Consider the following 21499-nt stretch of genomic DNA (forward strand, 5'->3'; position numbering starts at 1 on the left):
TTTGCTATTAACGAACTGAATTCATAAGGTTCAAACACAGTGCATGTGTACATGCACTGAGTAACCTTCTCTTTACAAAGGAATGGAACTGTAATTTATATACTAAAATTTTGTTGAACGTTATATAAATGTAGCTCATGTACTTAAACATATAAATCTACAAACTGCAAGCAACATTTCAAGATTTTCTCGTTTGACCAAGATATGTCGTTTTATATTGTTTACGACCGAAATATGCTGCAAATCATTTGACTGTTTCCGATAACATCAGATGTACTCATAATTGCGTTATGAGATGCATCGTTTTTCTGCATAGTTTTCATAAATCTTTGAAACTACAAAATGAAAAGACCAGCGACTTTCGAACGTTCCAGTTTGTACAGTTCAGCAGTATTATTGTCGATAAGACCTTTAGCACTATTTAAAAACACAATTTCTGATTTAGAAAACAACGGAGATCATTCGGAGTTTCGTTCAAAATTGATTGATCATTGATTGTTGGTAGCTTTACGTCCAGTGACAAATATTTGATAAATATTTAGGTCGAGAACACATTATAAATAAATGCAATTATTCTAGAAAGGTGAGCTGTAATAGAGGACGTCTCGGATGAAGGTTGGAGAAATTTAAGAAAGGTACTGGATAATGAGGGTATATTGGATAGAGAGATGAATTTAGCATTGCACTAGGCCATGGTACATCTACCGACCCACCAAAGATTTTTGACAACATTTAAGAACGTGCAGCGTTTAGAAAAGAGAAAGGTTAATAATATTTATAATGTTTAGATAATTATTATACAACACAATCACTAATTAACTTTTCTCTTTCAAATCTTTGCGTAGTTTATGAGTAGGAGAAATAATAATAAAAAAAACAATCCTCTAAAGTATTTTGATTATTTCACACGTAATTTGTTAGAGAGAGGAATGCAGGGTAAATACGGGATTTCCCCTTTATTCTGTATTATATTATTCTGATTCTATATATATGAATAGCCGTAAATAGAATCTCATTTTGAATTGACGTCATGTAATCTTGGTATGTGATTATATTTGACACACACATATTCCAATATCGACCCTGTTAAATGTCCACACGTTTATTTACCCGTTATTCACGTACACACTCGTTTGTGTAAAATTCCTTAGTGCCAAGGCTTACAATACATTGAACCTTATGCTGTTCTGATTTTCAAAATTCATTAACTAAAAGTAAGTTTTTTATAAATGTTTTTGGAAATGACATATATGTCATGACCGCTTGTAGGAAAACATTATTGATACAAAACTTTACCAATCACGAACACAAAATGTTATTTTTCAAACTTGCCAACATGATTATGTATTTCTTTATTCTATAGAAAAAAAAACCTTATAATTATGCGAAGCTGCCTTCATATTATAATTTCAAATTCTAATTCCAATGTGTATTGCCATATAATTTAAAACTTTAAACAATAAGTTTGTGACAAATTACGAAACATGTAGACACTCATAGATATGACCCTCAGGTTATTTTCTTTCAATTCAACTCTTTAGAAATGAAAATATAGACATACTCATATTAGTATTGGCTGTAAATTTGTTTGAAAATGCAGTTTTTATTTAATAATTTGGACTATTTTTTATGGAAACATTCACCTAGTGAAATATTCTATTGATTTGTTTCGCAACAAAAATCGTTCTTAAACCTGACCCATCGATCCATTTCAATGGAGGCATTTAATACAATTGTTTTCAAGATGGTGTATCACTTTTAAAAGACACTCCGAACATTTAGGTCAATATGATCTACTTGTCTTATTTAAAGTGACCCTGTCAAATTGCATTGACTTCGGAAGTTCGGAGTTCTCCTTACAAAAATGCCTCACTCTGAAACAGAATTGGAACAACCGTGCATTATTCCCCTAACCTTGCAAGTCAATGTATGCTTGATACTCTAAATAACAAATACATGATGACATCATTGATAAACCTTGTCAAGTAAAATAAAATCAAAGTTAAACAAAGATTTGTTGATTTCTTATCTAAGATCATCTATATTTTAAAGAGACACAACTGTTAAAGATATAAATTGTTTATTTCGGTCTCCCTAACATACAATTATTCGTCTAGTCATACTAGTATGACACTGTAACTTACCAAACCGAGACTAGTCAGTTGTCAGACTCAAATAGAAATTAGTTCGCAGGATTCTTTGTCAATGACTACAAGATTTGGAAGCTTGTAATTCAAAGGTTATGGTTGTTTTTAACTACAACTTAGACTGTAAGATTTCCCATTTTAATTGGTTCTCATTTTTTCATGAAAAGACCATGTTATAGCTCACTTTAAAAAAATCAAATACAGGATGTGTTTTGCTAATTGTTATAGTCTTTACAGTGACCTCCTGTTGTTAACATTATCCTCCTTTGGTCTGTGGTGTAGATCATACTTGTCTTATAGTCTTTACAGTGACCTCCTGTTGTTAACATTATCCTCCTTTGGTCTGTGGTGTAGATCATACTTGTCTTATAGTCTTTACAGTGACCTCCTGTTGTTAACATTATCCTCCTTTGGTCTGTGGTGTAGATCATACTTGTCTTATAGTCTTTACAGTGACCTCCTGTTGTTAACATCATCCTCCTTTGGTCTGTGGTGTAGATCATACTTGTCTTATAGTCTTTACAGTGACCTCCTGTTGTTAACATTATCCTCCTTTGGTCTGTGGTGTAGATCATACTTGTCTTATAGTCTTTACAGTGACCTCCTGTTGTTAACATCATCCTCCTTTCGTCTGTGGTGTAGATCATACTTGTCTTATAGTCTTTACAGTGACCTCCTGTTGTTAACATTATCCCCCTTTGGTCTGTGGCGTAGATCATACTTGTCTTATAGTCTTTACAGTGACCTCCTGTTGTTAACATTATCCTCCTTTGGTCAGTGGTGTAGATCACACTTGTCTTATAGTCAATCATATCTAGTCAAATCTCCCTACTTTGTCATGAACATGCTGTGTGATGCGGAAGCCCACTTTCTGTTGTCCAACATACATTTCTAAATAAAAGGAATTAAACCATTAGGCAGGTTGAAGGGTAAATGTTAGTCTCTACAACTGACTGTTGCTTTCTGTTTCTGAACGCTCAATATGCATGTCCTCACGTTTGTCAACCGTTACATAACAATGGCAAAACACAAAATCAAACAACCATTCAAGATATCAACATGATCAAGCTGACAATTATGTACGCCAGACGCTCGTTTCTATTCGTCAGTACGTGATGCTAGAATAAAAAAATTGTCAAAAAGCGAAATAAGGTATCAAGTTGAATAATTGAGCATCATCATGTCTAAATTTATTAAACGATTGCTAGCTGCCAAATTTACTAGTTAACACATAAATTAGAACGACAATATGTTTCTAATAGATATCAATAATGGAAATATGTTTTGTTTTTTTTTTGGTCGAAGAGACATACATTTGTACATCGGACGAAGCGATGAATATAACATTATTTCTTGTTACCACTTCCATTTAATATGCTGACTTTTATCCCTGTTCTTATTCTGAAAATAGGGATCTGTGTATAGGGGGTCCTTCATTTCTTTATTTTCTGACCTTTTAAACCATTTTTTCTCTTTTCTTCGTATAATTTTGACCTTTACTCTCTAAGATTTATATTTCAGCACCCCATTATTCTCAATTATTCATAGTTTGACCTATTTTTTCTGTTCTTTATATTCTTAATCCTTTGATCTGTACTTTTTGCCAGTTACTCTCTTTTCTTTAAACCCCTCACACGGATCCCTGTGAGATTCCACGTGCTCAAAAGTGAGACAGCAAATATTAATGTCAACGTTCTTGGTTTGAGCCAAACGAAAATTGAACCCATTACCTCCTACTCTTTGAGCAAATACAGTTTTTGTAAGTTTCAGGTATGAATAATCCTCTTTGAAAACATATTAACTCACATCTTCCTTTACTGCTGTTTCTTTTCAAGAGAACCACATTGAAAGCAAACCAAAAGCTTTACCTTATTTGGTGCCTACAGTTATACCAATGTAAGCATAATCAATGACAATGGTGTAAACAAAAACAAAACGTGAGAATGTTCGTCAAAACAGAATATTATCTCCTCCAGTTTACCATGATTAAAAAAAAATCCTCCGAACAATATGAGGTTCAGAACAGAGGAACGGAAGTTTTATTAGTATAACGTTGGACAAAAGATCCAGCTTTCTTTTGTTTTTTATTTGTAATTTTTTTTTTTGAATACACTGGAGGCTGTTTGGGTTTACATTCGTAGCACAATGGCTGTTATTTGGGTTTCATTTATGGTCTATAACAGTGTTTTCCGAACGAGACAAAGTGGGCGTGTTTTTTACAGGGAAAGGAAGTTGTTCGCCATTTTTCTTTTGATGGACGGAACCTATTTTGACATAAACAAGAGATATGGGATACAAGTTCATTGTTAATTAGGTTATTAAACATTCTTTTTTTAAGGAGCACTCATCATTGATTTAGTATACATAGGTGGTTCTGAGATCAGTGTTGTACGCCGCATCCATTTTGATACATTTTTGTAATTTAAGAAAAGATTTTAACTTAAACAGGTCAAGTTGACATGATATGACTGAACTTATTTACTTTTAGGTTCATTTAGAAAAAAACCAAACATAATTGAACCGGATATAAGGCCACAGGACAACACACATCTTCGACCTCAAAATATCCTAATTTGTCTGGGGGAGACTCAGTTATAGGACAACACACATCTTTGACCTCAAAATATCCTAAGGAGACTCAGTTCACAATAATGATTTTATTTACGGGACAGTTGCAAAGACACTAAATACTGCATGCTAAGCTTTATATACTTGTAAATCTCAGCTTTAAATTATTTTTATGAACTTTAGATATCGTTAAATTCTACACACTTTTGACCATATGAGAAATAATATGACACATTATTGAAAAACCAGTAAAAAAGCGTTCGAGATGTCACCTGACTGTGTCAGACGTGTTCCGCAAATATTGCAGGGATTTTAGTACAACTCATCAACTATATTAGAGATTAACAGTGATAATTCCGTTCTCTTCCCGGAATTTCAAATTTCTACTGGCAGTAAGTCGTTTTATTTCTATACTTAGATTTCCGATAATCAGAAACTGTCGTTTGTACATATATTTGATGTTGAAATAATGGCTTCCGGTTGACGACGGGTAATTCTGACTGTCTTAAGTTCGTTAATATTTTTCGCGCGGCATGAACAACATGATGAAAACTAATGCACAGCAATGATTTGTACTTCCTATTAATAGCAATATCTTTAAAAAAAAGTTTTCGCTTTTTGCTCTATGACTGCGAGGTAGAAACCTAAAGCTTCGACCTTTTAATCCGTTTTAACGGCAACCTTCGGTTTATTATCTACCGATACATCCACGAGGGTGTAGATTGGACTATGATTTTATTGTAATAGATTATAGGTGCTGGGTTTGATCAATAAGGATGAAATATTCGGGAATGTGGGTAACACTTTGTGTCGTATCCTTCAAATGAAAGGGTCTTCAAGTCAAATATTCAGTTTTTAGAAGGCTATAAGGTTATACAATGCAGGTTTACACTGTGGTTTCATATATATTTTTTTATAATAAATAATAATAAATAAGCTTTATTTAGAATCGGCAAGGTATACAAACATAGACAAACATAAGCTCTAATAGAGATTTCCAATAAAATGACATACGTACTCGACATACGCACGAACGGGACCAGTTATTGTTAACCAATTAATTTGGTTAAATGCGTTACTCAAGTTTTAACTAAGTATTCCTAAACTATGAAACCCATTCATAATAAATTTTATCAATACCAAAAAAAAGCGAAAGAAATCATATTTTTTTATATATATCACGTGATTATTGAGATTTACGCCTAAACTTAACTGTCAATTTAAGACCACGTATATATACGTATTTTTATCTATCATACGATTCATTTGAGTTGTCTTTAATAGTTATCCCACTCTGACTTGGTGTGTCAGTGTAAGATCACCCCGATGGCCGGAGGCCAGATGGTGATCTAACACTGACACACCAAGTCAGAGTGGGATAATTAATAGTTATCCTATAAGAACGCGGTGTGTCAGCAGTGTAAGATCATCCCGATGGCCGGAGGCCAGAGGGTGATCTTACACTGACACACTAAGTCCGAATGGGATAACTATTTTACATCACAGCTGTTTTAGATTAGACGAAAAACCATTTACAATTCATAAAATCTAGTTTAGAACGCCACACAACCATTATAATATACTTTATATATTACTGCATGATGTATACCCTTGATGACCCCCTAACACGATGAGTTGATATCAAACAATGTCAACTCGCCCTACTGGCCAATCGGCCCACACTATATCGCCACTTTATGAAAAAATCGCCCAACTCTTGTAACCGACTCGCCCAACTTTAAAAAAGTGTAAAATCAAATAGAACAATCAGTCTGACAACTCATTTATTTAACGAAAAGGGTTTAAACCCCACTGAGTAAAGGTCTGCAAACTCGCCCCAGTTATAAAAATATCTTGCTTTCTTTAATTATGTTAAATTTCTGATAGATTTCTGACGTATCCAGTCGTCCTGGTTTAGTGGTATGTGTCGTGGCTTGATATGCTAAAGGTCTTGAGTTCGACTCCCAGCATATACACTGGCTTTTTTTCTACGTGAATTTTGTTAGATAGTCTTTTCCGTACATTTAATTATAAGTTTTATAGTGGATTTGACATTCCCGCAAAACAAGTACACCTTCCAAATTACAATCTTTATAATGAATTGGTATACACATTTATTTACATACATTATTATCGATTACAATATTCTTGTTTTTAATGTTCGTTGACTTTCATTTGAAAGAAAAGAATATATCAACTATTAAAATTTAAGAAGTACAAGACCTGTATTTTTTTTTTTAAAAAACACTTACCGTTGATGTACGTTTTCCTTGTTGAAAATAAAAAATCGGAAATAAAAAATTCGGGAGATTTACTGCAGAAGAAGAGAACATTTGAAATGATGCTGAATAAAATATGATGCAATCCCAGTTATCAACTTTAACAGAGACTTATTCTAATTAACACTTTGAGTTCATTTTTTTCTAAATGGCTAAAAAACCTATAAAATAATACTACCCACGGAAATTAAATATTATAAAACATTAAAAACGAAAAGAAGAAGGGACATTTATCTGTATGTGATAACGACAAACAAAAACAATGTAAATATCAAATAATAAAATTAAATTTAGCATTTTAGTATATCGGAAAAACAAAGTCATGGTCAAAACTTTAATTACATCCCAGCTCCTTTGTTCTAACAGGGCCGGATCACCCCTACCAGATCACCCCAGTTTGAGTTTCTTTGTTACGCATGCTTTCCTTTGTTCTGTAACATTTTGGCGGGAATGTAAAATCCACTATAAAACTTATAATTAAATGTACGGAAAAGACTATCTATCAAAATTCACGTAGAAAAAAGCCAGTGTATATGCTGGGATTCGAACTCAAGACCTTTAGCATATCAAGCCACGACACATACCACCACACCAGGACAATTGGATACGCCTAACCAGTAATTTGACATACTTAAAGGAAGCAAGATCTTTTTATAAGTGGGGCGAGCTGTCAGACCTTTATTCAGTGGGGTTTAAACCTTTTTCGTTAATAAGTGAGTTTTCAGACTGATTGTTCAATTTGATTTTACACTTTTTCAAAAGTGGGGCGAGTCGGTAAACAAGAGTGGGGCGATTTTTTTTTATAAAGTGGCGATATAGTGAGGGCCGATTGGCAAGTGGGGCGAGTTGACATTGTTTGATATATACTCATCGTGTTTGGGGGTCATAAAGGGTATACATTAAATAGTAATATATAAGGTATATTGTAATGGTTGTGTGGCGTTCTAAACTAGATTTTATAAATTGTAAATGGTTTTTCGTCTAATCTAACAGAGCTAGGATGTAAAATAGTTATCCCACTCTGACTCGGTGTGTCAGTGTTAGATCAGCCTCTGGCCTACGACCATCGGGGTGATCTCACACTGACACACCTCGTCCAAGGATAACTATTAATTACGGTCATCCCAAGATGTCGGATGAAAAAATAGGTCAGTATCTGTATTGTCTGTTACAGTGTTTCTGTATCATTTTCTTTACAAAGGAGACATTAATAGGATGTAAATTTATAAAAGATTCACACGGAAATCACAAATTACTTCCGAGAAATGTGCATGAAACAGGAAATTCGATTTAAAAAAATCGCTTAGATGACCGTAGATCACAATCGAGATGACCGTTACAAAATCAGCAATTCATAACAAGGGTGACCGTAATTGGTTAAAAGATTACCGTAATTTGTAAAGGATGACCGTAAATTCTAAAGGATGACCGTAACTTTTATAGGATGATCGTCAATTCTAAGAAATATCCGTATTTGTAGAACTACCTTTTTTGTATCAAATGATTAATGGTGTTGATATAAAACGTATTTATATGAGAGTATTATCCTATAGGTAGGAGAAAATAAGACGTGCTTTTTAAAAATACATAGTTCACCATATATATCTTTTTTTTTACGGTAGAGGGTATAATTTTTAAAATGAACATACAACAAGACATGTACATGAAAAAGTGGGGAAAACATGCAACAAAAGCGCGATTAAATGACACCTTACAAGTAAATAATTACATTAGATGTATGTTTCATTATAATATTTTATTCTGATTGGCTAACTGCACATCACGTGTTATTCCGTAAGCAGTTGCATTGCTCAATACAAATTTTCACTCATGATAACACGTGCTCCAACAATAAAGTGCACAGGTGAATCAAATAATAAAAATATAAAATTCGTGTTTTCATGATCATAGCTAAAAAATGTAATTATAAGTATTGAATGATTCTTTTTGTAACTTTATACGGTTGTAAAAGCGTTGACCGTGCGTACATTTTTAGAATGAAGCACTTCCGCTCTTCATACAAAATGTAGTTCGGTCAACGCTTTTACACCCCAATAAATTTACAAAAAGAAGCATTCAATTCTTTAATAAAAAAAAAATGTGCTGCACAGCCTCCAATTAAAAGCCAAAAGATTTTTTTTATTTCTGGAATTCCTTATAATGACATATAATAAATGCACTTTTTTAAAAATGCCAATGGATGTACACCCATTGATATTATATCGTCTTTGATTTGTCTTCTGTTTTGTCTTGCAAGTAAAATAACAGAACCTGTTTTTAAAATACTACGATCAAACTAGTGAAGGCGAGCTCCAGCAAAATAGATCTTTAAAATAGTCTTGTGCGTATAGCGTATCACAAGGGGCAGGGGCGGATTGAGCCATTTTTTAAAAAGGGGTCCCAACCCAGGGTAAAGGGGTTAAAACTATATGTCCCCATTCAAATGCATTGATCGGTAAATAAAAAAGGGTGTTTCAACCCCCGGACCCCCCCCCCCCCCTTGGATCCACCACTGAGGTGAACCTTGTCAATTTGTATATACAGCAATATTATTCATATATAAAGACAAACTAAGATTTTAATCTGCTTCCTCTGGAACCATATACACAGGCTCGATTACCGGATATTCGTATGTTTAATAAGTGTTTTTTATGCTCTATTTATGGGCATTATGTGTTCTGGTCTGTGCGTCCGTTCGTTTGTTCGTCCGTTTGTCTGCTCGTTCGTCCGTCTGTCCCACCTCGGGTTAAAGTTTTTGGTCGAGGAGGTTTTTGATGACGTTGAAGTCCAATCAACTTGAAACTTAGTACACATGTTTTCTATGATATGATCTTTCTAATCATAATGCCAAATTGCAGGTTTTTTTTCCATTTTAACGGTCCACTGAACATAGAAAATTATAGTGTAGATGAGGCATGTACTAGAGACACATTCTTGTTTCTTCAACTTTTCGTCGTGTCTCTATCAGTCAATTTGTATTAAAATTTTAAAGTCGTTACCAATAAATATTTCATTGTTTACGAGAAATTTGCAATTAACTAAAATTGTCATGAACTCAAAATGTGGCAAATAGTTAAAAATAAATGATGAAACATGTTTATATCCGCTAACTGAGCCCCTATTGAAACAAACACAACAAAAAGCTATGAATACAAATACGGATATTCTTAGAATTGAGGGTCATCATTTAAAAGTTACGATCATCCTTTATAAATTACAGTCATTCTTTACAAATAACGGTCATCTTTAACAAGTTACGGTCATCTGTTTACCAATCACGGTCATCCTTGTTTTATGATACGGTCATCTTGAAAATATTTTGATAATGATTTACGGACATCATAGCGATTTTTTCAAATTGAATTTCCCGTTTCCTGAACATTTTTCGGTAGTAATTTGTGATTTCTGTGTGACTCTTTTATAAATTTACATCGTATCAATGTCTCCTTTGTAAAGAAAATGATATAGAAACACTGTAACAGACATAACAGATACTGACCTAATTTTTCATCCGACATCTTGAGTTGACCGTGAATGCAGTTACGGTCATCAGCTTTACCCCAGTGAATTGGCTAAAAATATCCTGTCCCCAAGATCTCTGATTAAAAGTAGATACATGTAAGAATGCCAATTAACATAGTTGTTACATTTTTGAGACAACTATAATGTCACTTCAGTCTTTATGGGATTTTTTTTTTTACTTTTACGTAAAAACTATGCAATTGAGTTAGCGAACATATTTAGTTTCAATTTTTGTCTCGCTTTGGAGGTATATATATAAAAGTGACAACTATGCGACGGATTCATGGACAGGATCACCATTGAAGGTTTACACGACCGAAAAAAACTTTTTATATTCATGATTATATACTTGTATATGGGATTGACTGGTAGCAGGCTAGCCTCGTAAACGGGTTCAATTATTTTGTTGGACCCCCTGATCGCATGATTGTCAGACTGTATTTTTCGGCTTCTCCACCAATCATAAGAACAGGTATTGGTTTACTCGTAGAAAGACAAGTGTGTTTTTATAGTGGTTACGCTCTCTTGTTACCTAGCATATTGAAATGTGACTTTAAGTGTTGGGCATGATGTATAAAAAGGTATTTGCATTTATCATTATCATTTCATCATCCTTAATATTTATGTAATACTTGTCGCTGGATATAAGATTTACATCAGTATCATCATAATCATAATTACTATAGCTTGAGGCTAAATCTCCGTCGTAAGTACATGTATTATATATAGCTTTGGGCTTCTTCGTCGTTAGTATTATAACGCGAGGCTTAAATCTTATTTGATATTTTAGCCAATTTATATCGAGAACTTATTTTACGCATGCATCTCTATGTTACATAGTTTTTATAAATATCCAAGTTAAAGCCAATAAAGATTATAGAAGTGTTAAAGCCAATATAGATCATAAAGTGTGTATATCAAATGATCATGTAACATTTAAAACAGTAAGAAAGGGAATGACTCGTGAGACTAAAACGAAGCATAAAAACAGCAATTTCTAGTATTTCTAAATAAATGTACCGATCTGATAGTATCCACATCTGCTGAAAGCTATCTTAAAAACAAAAACAACAAATGAATAAAAAATAATTATCCAGTTTATAAAATTGATCAACTATGTTGTTACATCATTGTCCTAGTATGGATGTGCATGTCCCAAGTCAGGAGCCTGTAATCCAGTGCTTATCGTTTGTTGTTGTGTTTTCAGTCATTTTTTCGCATATGAATTTTGCTGTTTTCTCGTTTTAGTTGTTTTACATTTGTCATTTTGTGGCCTCTTATAGCTGGCTATGCTGTATGGGCCTTGCTCATTGTTGAAAGCAGTACGGTGGCCTATAGTTGTTAACATTTCTTTGTCATTTGGTCTCTTGTGAAGAGTTGTCTCATTGGCAATCATACTACTCTTTATTTTTATGCCCCACCTACGATAGTAGAGGGGCATTATGTTTTCTGGTCTGTGCCTCCGTTCGTTTGTCCGTTCGTTCGTCCGTTCGTCCGACTTCAGGTTAAAGTGTTTGGTCAAGGTAGTTTTTGATGAAGTTGAAGTCCAATCCACTTGAAACTTAGTACACATGTTCCCCATGATATGATCTTTCTAATTTTAATGCCAAATTATAGTTTTGACCCCAATTTCATGGTCAACTGAACATAGAAAATGAAAGTGCGAAGTTCAGGTTAAAGTTTTTGGTCAAGGTAGTTTTTGATGAAGTTAAAGTCACAACTACTTGAAACTTAGTACACATGTTCCCTATGATATGATCTTAATTCCAAATTAAAGTTTTGACCCCAATTTCACGGTCCATTAAACATGGAAAATTATAGTGCGAGTGGGACATCCGTGTACTATGGACACATTCTTGTTTGTACATACATGTATCGCAAATTTAGTATAAAAAATTCATAGACAATCTAGAAAAGTAAGACCTTTTGTCATGTCAAAAGCAGATAGTATATGTAGGACCATTAATGGTCATAACTCTATAGCAGATTACATGTAGTTTCCATGTGTCCATTAGATTACACGTCAGTATCACATTTCTGTGTTCAGTGAGCTACTAAATCACGGAATCCAATTCAGTATGTTGTCTTAAACTTTCAAATATCATGCGAGATGCCTAATGTTCAGACATTGTTGTTTTTAAAAAGTATTTATCAAAGTCAAACGCCAAAAAGTTTTTTTTTTCGTGCAATACAATTTGTGATTATGGCCGGATCCAAGATATTTCAAAGAGGGTGTAGTTCCCAAAAAAATAATTTATACTGACGAGCGGAGCGATGCGAAAAATAATTTAGACGAGTATACGCTAAAATGTGTATACATATTGTGGAAAGCATGAGATTTTCAAAATTATCTGGCGATCAAAAGTGTGGGGGGGGGGGGGGGGGGAGGGGGAGTACACCATCTACCCCTGTATCATAGAATGCACGTTAAGGTATACATGGACAAAAACCTCGTCACATGCATTAGTATAGGTAAAGACGAAAAAGTACTATTTGAGTAATATATAAATGATAAGAATTTCTGCCCACATCAAATTATCTTCGAATTAAATTATAGAAAAACATTTTTTTTAAATATTCGAGTACACCTTTTACATTCGGTGTGTTGGAATCTACTTTAAACGTTAAAACTTGTAAAAACAATAAAAAGGCAACCTTCTCGGTTCGGAATTCATTTTTTTAATATTCACATGCTAAATTTTGTCTTGGTAGTTTTAAAAATTCATAATTTGAGAAGAACTAAAATATGGGTCAAGTGAAATGACAAGAATGATCGGTGTATTTGATTACGAGTTGCTAACTTACTTATTCCATTATAAAATATGTGTGTCAATAAAATCATTCAAAGTTTAAAGACAAAATATTTAAAGATTAAAAAAAATAGTTGGGGTTGATTTTTACTTAAAGTGTATTCCAGAAAACAATGCGTGTTCAAAGAGCAAAACATGCATGCAGTGTATGCTCACCTCCGTCATGCTTCAATGCAATAGGACGAAATAGGTTGAGTTAGGTCGGTTATGACATGTCGAGTAAAGTCATTTTATTGGAAATCTCTAATGAGCTTTTAACCGACATAATCATAATCATTATACCCCAACTTTAAAAAAAGGGGGGGGGGTATACTGTTTTACCTCTGTCTGTCCGTCCGTTCGTCAGTCCGTCAGTCCGTCCGTCCGTCAGTCAGTCCGTCCCATGAAACTTTCGTCACATTTTTCTCAGGAACTACACATCCACCCTTTCTGTAATTTGGTATCAACATTTATATATGTCAGCCATACCGTGTGATGCGTTTTCAGATTCATCACTTGACAACTTCCTGTTTACCGAACACTTGTATGATTTTACACATGATAGCCAAGTTGAAAATTTTCGTCACATTTTTCTCAGGAACTACAATACAAGTATTTCTGAAATTTGGTTTCAGGGTTTATCTAAGTCAGCTATACCGTGTGATGCGTTTTCAGATTGATCACTTGACAACTTCCTGTTTACCGAACACTTGTATGATTTTACACATGATAGCCAAGTTGAAAATTTTCGTCACATTTTTCTCAGGAACTACACATCCACCCTTTCTGTAATTTGGTATCAACATTTATATATGTCAGCCATACCGTGTGATGCGTTTTCAGATTCATCACTTGACAACTTTCTGTTTACCGAACACTTGTATGATTTTACACATGACAGCCAAGTTGAAAATTTTCGTCACATTTTTCTCAGGAACTACAATACAAGGATTTCTGAAATTTGGTTTCAGGGTTTATCTAAGTCAGCTATACCGTGTGATGCGTTTTCAGATTGATCACTTGACATCTTCCTGTTTACCGAACACTTGTATGATTTTACACATGATAGCCAAGTTGAAAATTTTCGTAACATTTTTCTCAGGAACTACACATCCACCCTTTTTGTAATTTGGTATCAACATTTATATATGTCAGCCATACCGTGTGATGCGTTTTCAGATTCATCACTAGACAACTTCCTGTTTACCGAACACTTGTATGATTTTACACATGACAGCCAAGTTGAAAATTTTCGTCACATTTTTCTCAGGAACTACAATACAAGGATTTCTGAAATTTGGTTTCAGGATTTATATAAGTCAGCTATACCGTGTGATGCGTTTTCAGATTCATCACTCGACAACTTCCTGTTTACTGAACACTTGCATATTTTTACACTATTAATATTATCCACTTGCGGCGGGGGTATCATCAGTGAGCAGTAGCTCGCAGTTTCACTTGTTATATCTATATGCACAAGAACATATAATACTTACGTAAAACACATGATATTATTTTGTCATTCCAGTGGCAACGGCAGATGGTCATTTGATAGACTATAAGACCCGGATAAAGGAAATGTCTGAGACAATTATCAATTCTCTCCATTTGGCCGACATATTAGATGACATGGTGTCGTACTGTGCCTTGACCGTCGACGACAGAGCCTTTATTGATGCTCAGCCTACCCTTGCCAGGAAGAACAGAATGTTCTTAGAAGTAATAATTAGCCGAGGAGACATAGCATGCGAAGTATTCGTAGATTTACTAAGAGAAAACAGCCACTATAGTAACCTTCTAGAACAAATTGACCGACATGCTATGGCGTATGATGAATTTGATAGTTCACCTATGAATTTACCAGAAGGTAAGAATAGAAAAGTTCGAACCCCAATAATGAAGATTATAATCTAACCTTATCATATAATTAGCAATACTATGATATTGTTTGCGTATTTGTAATAAGCAGAAGTAAAGTAGCCATAAATTCACACCAGACTGATAATCCATACTAGCCTTTATGTGACGTCACTTGGTCGGGCTAACAGCCTAGTTGTATGTGGGCAGTATATTATGATAAAAAGATCAATATCATTCTTAGTCCGAGATTACTCTGACGTCCAACGGCTGTTTTGCCAGACAAGCTGGGGCCGTGGGACGTCAGAGCTCGTCCCATATCAAAAAGTGGATATTTGCCCACCCAAAATAGATGCGCTGCTTCGTCGCTTCTGGTGCCGACTGACGGCCTTTGGAATTATATGTTTGACAATATACACGTTTAGTCTCAAGCGTATTTGATGACGGTTATACTACAAACTCGTGTTGTGTACACTTCTAGCTATTTGGTTTGTTTATATCGTGCTATGCTTTCTTATAACGAAAGAAAACGACTAATTTTAAGAACTTATATCTTTACAGAGTCAAACTTTGAAAATCTGGTACCAGAATATAAGGTCAGGCTTCAAAAAAACTATAAAAAGATTGCCAGTGTGAAGTTCCATTGCATGTTTGATTTTCTGCTGGCAAAAGACGTACTCAGTTTCACAGATTATGACGACATCCGGTCTGAAGCAACATTAACAGAACAAAACCGAAAACTAGTTGACATACTGATGTTGAAGGATGAAATGGCTTATCAACAGTTCGTAGACACATTAAGACTAGGAGATAAATGTCTCAGCATTGCTGAAGATATCGAAACAACTGTTGTCACTAAAGAAGAACGAAAGCGACTTGCTGAACAGTTTTCAGGTAAGGAAGACATTGTTGAAGATCTATAATTGCTTACAGCCATGTCAACTGAACTCTGGTGGATAGTTGTCGGATTGGCATCATACCTCATCTCCATATTTCTATATTTTGAAATAATTTCACATCTCATTTATCTGATTGGTTTTCACATCAACGAATATTTACCAGCTAACTATATGTAACCTGTGTTTATTTTGCGGATTTTTATATGACGTCAGTTCAAAACTGAGTTTCTGTTGAATCCTTGCGCAAAACGGGTTATCAAATTTAGTCAGGATTTTTTATAATTTTATATAATTCTAAGTATATTTAAATATATTTGATAAATATGTTAATTTGTTTTCAGATAAAACAGAACAACAAATGGTAAAACTGTCGAAGCAAGTTGAAAAATTGTCGTCCGAAAACCAAAGATTGAGGTCAGAGATGGAAACAATGAGAGATCCAATTCCTTCAAGCATAAGAGGTAATATACTCGAAATTGGGTTGAATTTGGTGACTCTCATATTATTTTGCTTTCAATGTTGATATTCTTTTTTTTTCAATAACTAAACAGTCGCAGCCTATTTACAGCTTAAAGTAAAATAGAACTCGCCTTAATACGGATTCAAACGAAATTTTTGCTCTTTTTCTCTCCTTTCTTTACATTAATCTCTATTCAGGAAACCCCATCTAGCCCCTTCTTATTGTTTTCCATGTTTACACTACGATAAGAAGGAGTAGTTTTTTGCTATTTTAGATCATGTATTTAATTAATAATCACTTCCTTGTTAGGTACATCCTTCTTTAAACTAATATATACGTAGACAGAAGATGGGCTATATTTTGTATCAAATATCATATTATTTAAAACTAAGGCTTCTGTCTTATGAAGAAGACATGTTAGAACAATTAACAACTTTTTATATTGCAGAAACTGTCACGTTTTGCTTCTTTATAATTCAACAATCAATTAATTCTTATTTTAGAACACTTTAAAGAATGTATCACAGATTGGGAACACGAAGAAGAGCGTTATTGTGTAACCAGAGCTACAAATCACGTGCAACAGCTTGTAGAATCAGTCAACTGTATCGTCGTAACCGGAAGTTCAGGCAATGGCAAATCTGCACTTATTCATCACGTAGCACTTCAAATGCACAAACAAAGAAAATATGAAATTATACCATTTGTGGTAGATTTGTCAGACATAATTCGATACAGTGACCCGAGAAAGCACCAGGTTTTTGTTATTGATGACATTTGTGGAAAAGTTACCGTAAATGTGCAGACTGTTGATTGGTGGTACACACATCTAGGCCAAATAGAAAAAATCTTAGCTAAAGGAACGATCAAACTGTTAGCTTCCTGTCGTTTACAAATTTACAACGACCCACAATTTCGAAGACTCAAGCAACTCTTTAATAATGAATGCAATCTATTGTCAACCGATTTCTCAGTTCTTCAGAAAGAAAGACTTTTAATCGCAGACAAGTACTTCCCAAAAAGTACTGTCAATTACATCAAAGACTTAATTGAAACGTACGACTTTTTCCCTTTGCTTTGTAAACTTTACCATAGACGACCAACTGTAGACGCACGAATGTTTTTCACAAAACCAATCGACGGTATTCGGGAAGACCTTAAAGTCATACAACAATTTAATAAGCTTCAATATTGTGCCATTGTGATGGTTATCATATTCAATAACCGGTTTAAATTTGAGTGGTTAAAACCAAGATCAAGTTCACAAGAAGTTAGTTTAGTTATTTCAGACATTTGCAGAGAGTGCATTGTAGATCTAAGGACTCAATCTAATAGGAAAGAATTCAAAGAACACCTGGATTCGCTTTTAAAAACTTACATAAAAAAGTCCGACAACTCTTACCGAATGATACATGACAAAATATATGATATTGGTGCTGTCGTCTGCGGACAACATTTATCAGAATGCTTCATTACTCACGCAGACAGTACATTTATTGGTGACCGATTTCGATTCGAGTCGATAAAAGAAGATAAATTTGACGATCTAGAAGATTACTCGTCCGACGAAGACACAATCGAAGATCAAAACGGTAAAGCAGTTACGTCTGATGAAAATGTAATATTTATCTCTTCCGACGAAGAAGAAACATATTTCGATAGACTGATAGAAGATTTAAAGAGGGGCATAACATACAGTGCTTTTCATAATCAACAACTACATTATAATATTTATCGCTCAAAATTCATAGCTTATTTTAAAACCAGACAAAGTGTTGTTGAAAAACTCCTCAGACAAATTGAAGAGCAAGGACAAGAACTATCAGCACGAAATTACAAGGAAAATGATTACAGGAGTATTCGATTACCATTAATTGAATCTGTATTTGAAGGACACGTAGACATCGTAGAAATGCTTCTAGATTTTCAATGTGACATTAACCTTTGTGACAAATTTGGGCGTTCAGCTTTACACGTGGCGGCCATGTTGGGCTATTCCCCAGTTGCCAAACTGCTCATCGATAGAGGTGCAGACACGTCTCTAAGTACTTGTATGGGACATTCCGCTTTATTTGCAGCATGTGACGGCGGACATTACGAAATAGTAAAAACTTTATTGACTCAAAATGTTGACTCTTCAAAGTGTGATATGTCTGGTCGAACGCCATTGTATATTGTGTGCCAAGAGGGTCACTTAAGGATACTGAAGCTACTTCTCACAAGAAAAGATGTTGGATTTCTTTGCGATAATGCTGGTCGATCTCCATTCTTTGTTGCATGCAAAGCCGGTCATTCAGAAATAGCAAAAACATTACTCGAGTCATCATTCGATGTATATAAGTGTTCAAACAATGGATTTTCGGCACTGCACATTGCATGTCAACAGGGACACACAAGTGTAGTCAAACAGCTACTTGCAAAAAACTTTGACATTCACCAGTGTGAACATAATCTGCGTTCTCCCTTACATCTTGCATGTGAAGGGGGCCATACGAACGTTGTTAAGCTGTTGTTGCAACAAAAAGCTTCAATTTCCAAATGTGATAGAAGTGGACGTTCTCCGTTGTATACTGCATGTGAAGGCGGTCATGCATCGGTGGTTAGAATGCTTCTCGACAATAATGCCGACATTACACAGTGCGACCCCATTGGAAGATCTCCATTATATACAGCTTGTGCATGGGGACATGCAGAGGTGGTCGATATTTTGCTTAAGAGAAAAAGAAACGCTGATGTTTTACATGACGTCAAAGGTTACTCAGCATTGCATATAGCTTGTTATTCAGGTCATATTGCTCCTGTGATGCTTTTGCTGAAACATGACTTCCCAATTTCACAAGAAGATAAATCTGGCCAGACGCCATTACTTTTAGCATGCAAAGCGGGACACACAGATATCGTTAAATTTTTACTTGACAAAAACGCTGACACTAACAAACGTGACAATAATGGCCGTTCAGCATTATACGTAGCTTCAAGAGAAGGACACTTAGAAATAGTTCACATACTTTTAGAGTATATGGCGGATCCTGATATTCCGGATAATGATGGTATGCTTCCATGGCAAATGGCTTGGAAAGGACGACACACTGAAATTGTCAAATCTTTAACAGAAAATAATCCCGCCATTTCAATTGATTCCCGCCATTTCAATTGACATGTCTTCTGCGCCATTAACAAACGTTATAGTTTCCTGTCATTTGAACAAAGACTTCAACTTTACAAAATTCCAATTGATAAAAAATAAACATTCATAAGCATCAATGAAAATAAATGTGCAAGTGATTTTTTTTTAGTATAAATGATTAATTGGAGGAACATGCAGGGTATCTACAAATTTTAAACTAAAAAAAATCATTTGGAAAATGTACATGAGCAAATATAAAAACATCAAATATCACGAAGGGAAAAAATAACAGCAACAGTTCAATTTATCAAATACAAAAACATAGTTGGCCAGACAACACAACGTAAACTTAACTGCCAGTGGTTGCAACAGTATACTTTGATGAAAAAAATAAAAAGTACCATACAAAAACGAAGACAGTTTTAACTATCAGTGTGTCTGAAATGCGAAAAATCCAAATATATTAACAAATATAACCCTTGGGGGAAAAATGATTGTTTTTAACTAGTGTCATTGAGCTCTTACACGATTTTATTTTATGGTTATTTTTTTATTTGTATCTGTAAACAGAGTTTGAGTAAAACATTAACAAACTATAGGCATCAAGTTAAGAAGTACGAAGCCATATTGATATAAGTTCAAATATTAATAGAACGGTAAATGAGGAATCATTTAAAAACTACATGCACAAATTTATCAATCTATTTACTGTTACACACAAAATATGTACTAAAAGATATTTGGTATTATCAAGACAGGTGTCGGAGGAAGATAAAAAAAAATTAAACCAACCACCTACAGCAAAATACATTAAGTGTATAGGTAAAGGTAATTCCTATGACTAGCTTGTTTGCTTAGCTGAATCGTGAAGTCATTATTAGGTAAGGTATAAAACCCTCATTTGTGTGTAGACTAGTCCGACAGGTAACTAATCTGGCTTTTTGTAGGACTAGACAGACTACTCCGAAAGGAAGGTAGCACACCTTATCTGACAACTTCACTGTCCAGCTAGCAAGCAAGCTAGTCAAATATATTACCGTTACCTACACACTTAATGCATTTTGCTGTAAACGTTTCGTGGCACTTTGTCTCATTCCAAAAAAAAAGGCGAAAAATACCAGAGGGACAGTAAAACTCATAGATTGAAAACAAACTGACAACGCCATGTCTAAAAATAAAAAGACAAACAGACAATAATAGTTCACAAGACACCACATAGAAAACTAAAGACTACGTAACACGAACCCCACCAAAAAAAAAAAACCCCCGGGGTGATCTCATGTGCTCTAGAACGGTAATCAGATCCTGCTCCACATGTGACACCCGTCGTGTTACTTATGTTATTACAAATTCGGTAAACAGTCTAATTCTGTAGGTCACATTCGTGAAAAGGGAAGGATATTGTAGTTACGACATAAGGAACATATCCAATATCATTTGTGAAACGGTTATTCTACAACGGTCAACCAACTCGTGATGGCGTCCGTAAAATTTACGAAGGGATGATTTCAAATTCACCATATGGAACTCTTGGTTTAATAGCTTCATTGTGAGCAGCAACCCTCTATCAAGGAAATCATTATAGGAAATACAAGCCCGGGAATATCGTATCATTTGAGAGATATATATTCCGTATGCAGGGGCTGCTAGAATGTTGGAAGTTGTCATGCTATTTCGTATTATCAAAATTTTACAAAAATCCTCCCATGTTTACATGTTCCCTTTTAGATATTGGACAGACACACCAGAAATTCAAGCAAGTTATAACTTTTGTTAATTTCATTGCAAAAGTTAAACGTCGAAAAATTGTATACATATAAATACTTGTAAATGAAAGGAATTTTATAAGCA

The 21499-nt window shown here is 34.5% G+C and overlaps 1 protein-coding gene across 1 annotated transcript; it reads left to right on the plus strand.

Moving 5' to 3' along the window:
• Window positions 1-1047: 1047 nt before the first annotated feature.
• On the plus strand, window positions 1048-19810 carry LOC139511572 (uncharacterized). The gene is made up of 5 exons (XM_071298415.1): window positions 1048-1214; window positions 14834-15172; window positions 15724-16056; window positions 16403-16522; window positions 17025-19810. Coding segments are annotated over exons 1-5 (3447 nt in total). The 5' UTR covers window positions 1048-1213; the 3' UTR covers window positions 19679-19810.
• The last annotated feature ends 1689 nt before the right edge of the window (window positions 19811-21499 follow it).

The sequence above is a fragment of the Mytilus edulis genome, chromosome 2 (genome assembly GCF_963676685.1).
Source record: "Mytilus edulis chromosome 2, xbMytEdul2.2, whole genome shotgun sequence".
In the NCBI taxonomy this organism is placed as follows: Eukaryota; Metazoa; Mollusca; class Bivalvia; order Mytilida; family Mytilidae; genus Mytilus; species Mytilus edulis.

What these genes read in the sequence shown, in the direction of transcription:
- LOC139511572 (XM_071298415.1), top strand. An exon ending in ACCTATGAATTTACCAGAAG is followed by an intron (nt 15,173 to 15,723) that starts GTAAGAATAGAA and finishes ATATCTTTACAG; the next exon opens with AGTCAAACTTTGAAAATCTG. An exon ending in ACTTGCTGAACAGTTTTCAG is followed by an intron (nt 16,057 to 16,402) that starts GTAAGGAAGACA and finishes ATTTGTTTTCAG; the next exon opens with ATAAAACAGAACAACAAATG.